The sequence below is a fragment of the Acomys minous genome, assembly GCF_964271855.1.
Source record: "Acomys minous genome assembly, chromosome: 10".
Taxonomy (NCBI): domain Eukaryota; kingdom Metazoa; phylum Chordata; class Mammalia; order Rodentia; family Muridae; genus Acomys; species Acomys minous.
The window spans coordinates 119,539,623-119,541,652 of NC_140491.1; the positions used below are offsets into that span (position 1 = coordinate 119,539,623).

At 41.9% G+C, this 2,030-nt stretch overlaps 1 protein-coding gene across 1 annotated transcript; it reads left to right on the top strand.

The window, feature by feature from the left end:
• Nucleotides 1-1,094: 1,094 nt before the first annotated feature.
• LOC311606845 (putative olfactory receptor 2B8) lies at nt 1,095-2,030 on the top strand (the record flags this gene model as incomplete). Its single annotated transcript, XM_084798253.1, has 1 exon — nt 1,095-2,030. One exon carries the CDS (start codon nt 1,095-1,097, stop codon nt 2,028-2,030), a length of 936 nt encoding a protein of 311 aa, XP_084654379.1.

Below are 2,030 nucleotides of genomic sequence, written 5' to 3' on the forward strand. Positions count from 1 at the left end.
GGGATGTATAACACTGTGCATATCTTTCAGGCAAATAGAAGAGTAAAGAGCCTAAGGAACTCTCAGTAAAACCTCCTACTAACTTTAACATGTTTAAACAATTTTCAGTAAAGCTGTTCATTTACAATGGTCATGAATTCAAGGTAAAAGTAGCATCCTCATGTTTTGTTAGTATCACTAGCATTAAATATGTTTAAAGATCGATTCCTATATGTTGCATAAAGTTCTTCAGATATTATTTTCTTTAAATCTTAAAATTCTCATTAAATTATTATTATTATGTAAACATGAGGCCATCCCATACCATACAGCATGAAAGTGGGGAGTGAGGAGGGCCAGGTATTAGTTGCTTGTGAGCCTCATGCCTGATTTACCTGGTTTCAGTGCATATTGTTCTGGGAGTGAGGGTGGCTATGCAGTGTAAGACATATCAGGGTGGCTGTGGTGTGGCACATGTTGCAACCTTGGTTTAGTTTTACTTGCTGAATAGGAGGCAGTTCACAGAGTAGAGGCCTTCACTACTGTCTCTATGGCTGATGTTCCCCTCCAGATTCTTTTTTTTTTTTTTTTTTTTTTTTTTTTTTTTTTTTTTTGAGGCAGAATTTGGTTTCTCAGCACAGGCCTGTAGCCCTGTAGCCCCATAGGCCTGGATACCCTGGAACTTGCTCTGTAGGCCAGGCTGGCCTTGAACTCAGATATATGCCTGCCCCAGTCTCCTGAGTTCTGAGATTAAAGGGTGTGTGTCACCAGAGCCATACCTTTCTTGAAGTTGGTGATTTGTGACAAAGGTTTTAGAGGATGACTAGAACATGGGGGTGATTATTGACTGGCAAAATGAAATTGTATTTTAGAAAAGGCAAGTTCTGATCAACTGTATTGGACTATGGATTGAGCGTTGCAATATCATCTGAAAGTCCTCTCCAGAAACTGAAGGGCAGTTTCCCAATTACACTAAAGTTCAAACATCTAGGATCTCATCCAAGACAAAGATCGTTATCTATTTTCTTAAATCTCTGTTTTATAATACTGCTCAACTGGACGTTTGCTTCTCAGGCCAGTTGCCTGGTTCTAGGAAAGAAAGGTAGCCTGAAAAGATGGATCATAGAAAAGTAAACTTTACTGTGACTGAGTTTGTGTTTCTGGGGCTGTCATCTGATCCCAAGACACAGCTGGTTCTCTTTTTTGTTTTCTTGCTTTTCTATATATTGTCAGTGGTGGGCAATGTCATCATCATCACTATTATCCAGATAGAACCTCGCCTGCAGACCCCCATGTACTTCTTCCTCACGAACTTGTCCTTTTTGGACATCTGCTACACATCTACCAATGTCCCACAGATGCTTTCCAACATGGTGGGGAGTAAGAAGACTATCCCGTTTGCCAGCTGTGCTACTCAGATGTACTTCTCGCTCTCCTTTGGAATGATTGAATGTGTTCTTCTTGGGGTCATGGCTTATGACAGATATGTAGCCATTTGTCACCCTCTTCATTACACTGTTATTATGGACCAAAACACCTGTGTCCAACTGGCAGCCATTTCTTGGTCCAGTAGCTTCCTGAGCTCCATGGTTATCAATGTTCTCACTTTGAGTTTGCCCTATTGTGGACCAAATGTCCTGAACCACTTTTTCTGTGAGGTTCCCTCGGTTCTGAGGCTGGCTTGTACTGACACCTCACTCACTGAGCTAGTGGTTTTTGTGTTCAGCATCATCATTGTCTTCATTCCTTTCCTGCTTATTATTGTTTCCTACGCCCGGATCCTTTTTTCTGTTCTCAGGATGAGGTCATCCTCAGGGAGGCATAAGGCTCTGTCCACCTGTGCCTCCCATCTGACAGTTGTGACCTTATTCTATGGAACTGCCATCTTTATGTACATGAGACCCCAGTCCAAGTCCTCCAGGGCTGGTGGTAAGGTCATTGCAGTGTTCTACACTGTAGTGACACCTATGCTCAACCCATTAATCTACAGTTTAAGGAACCAGGATGTTAAAGGGTCTCTGAGGAGAGCTATGACAAAACAGAAGACATAA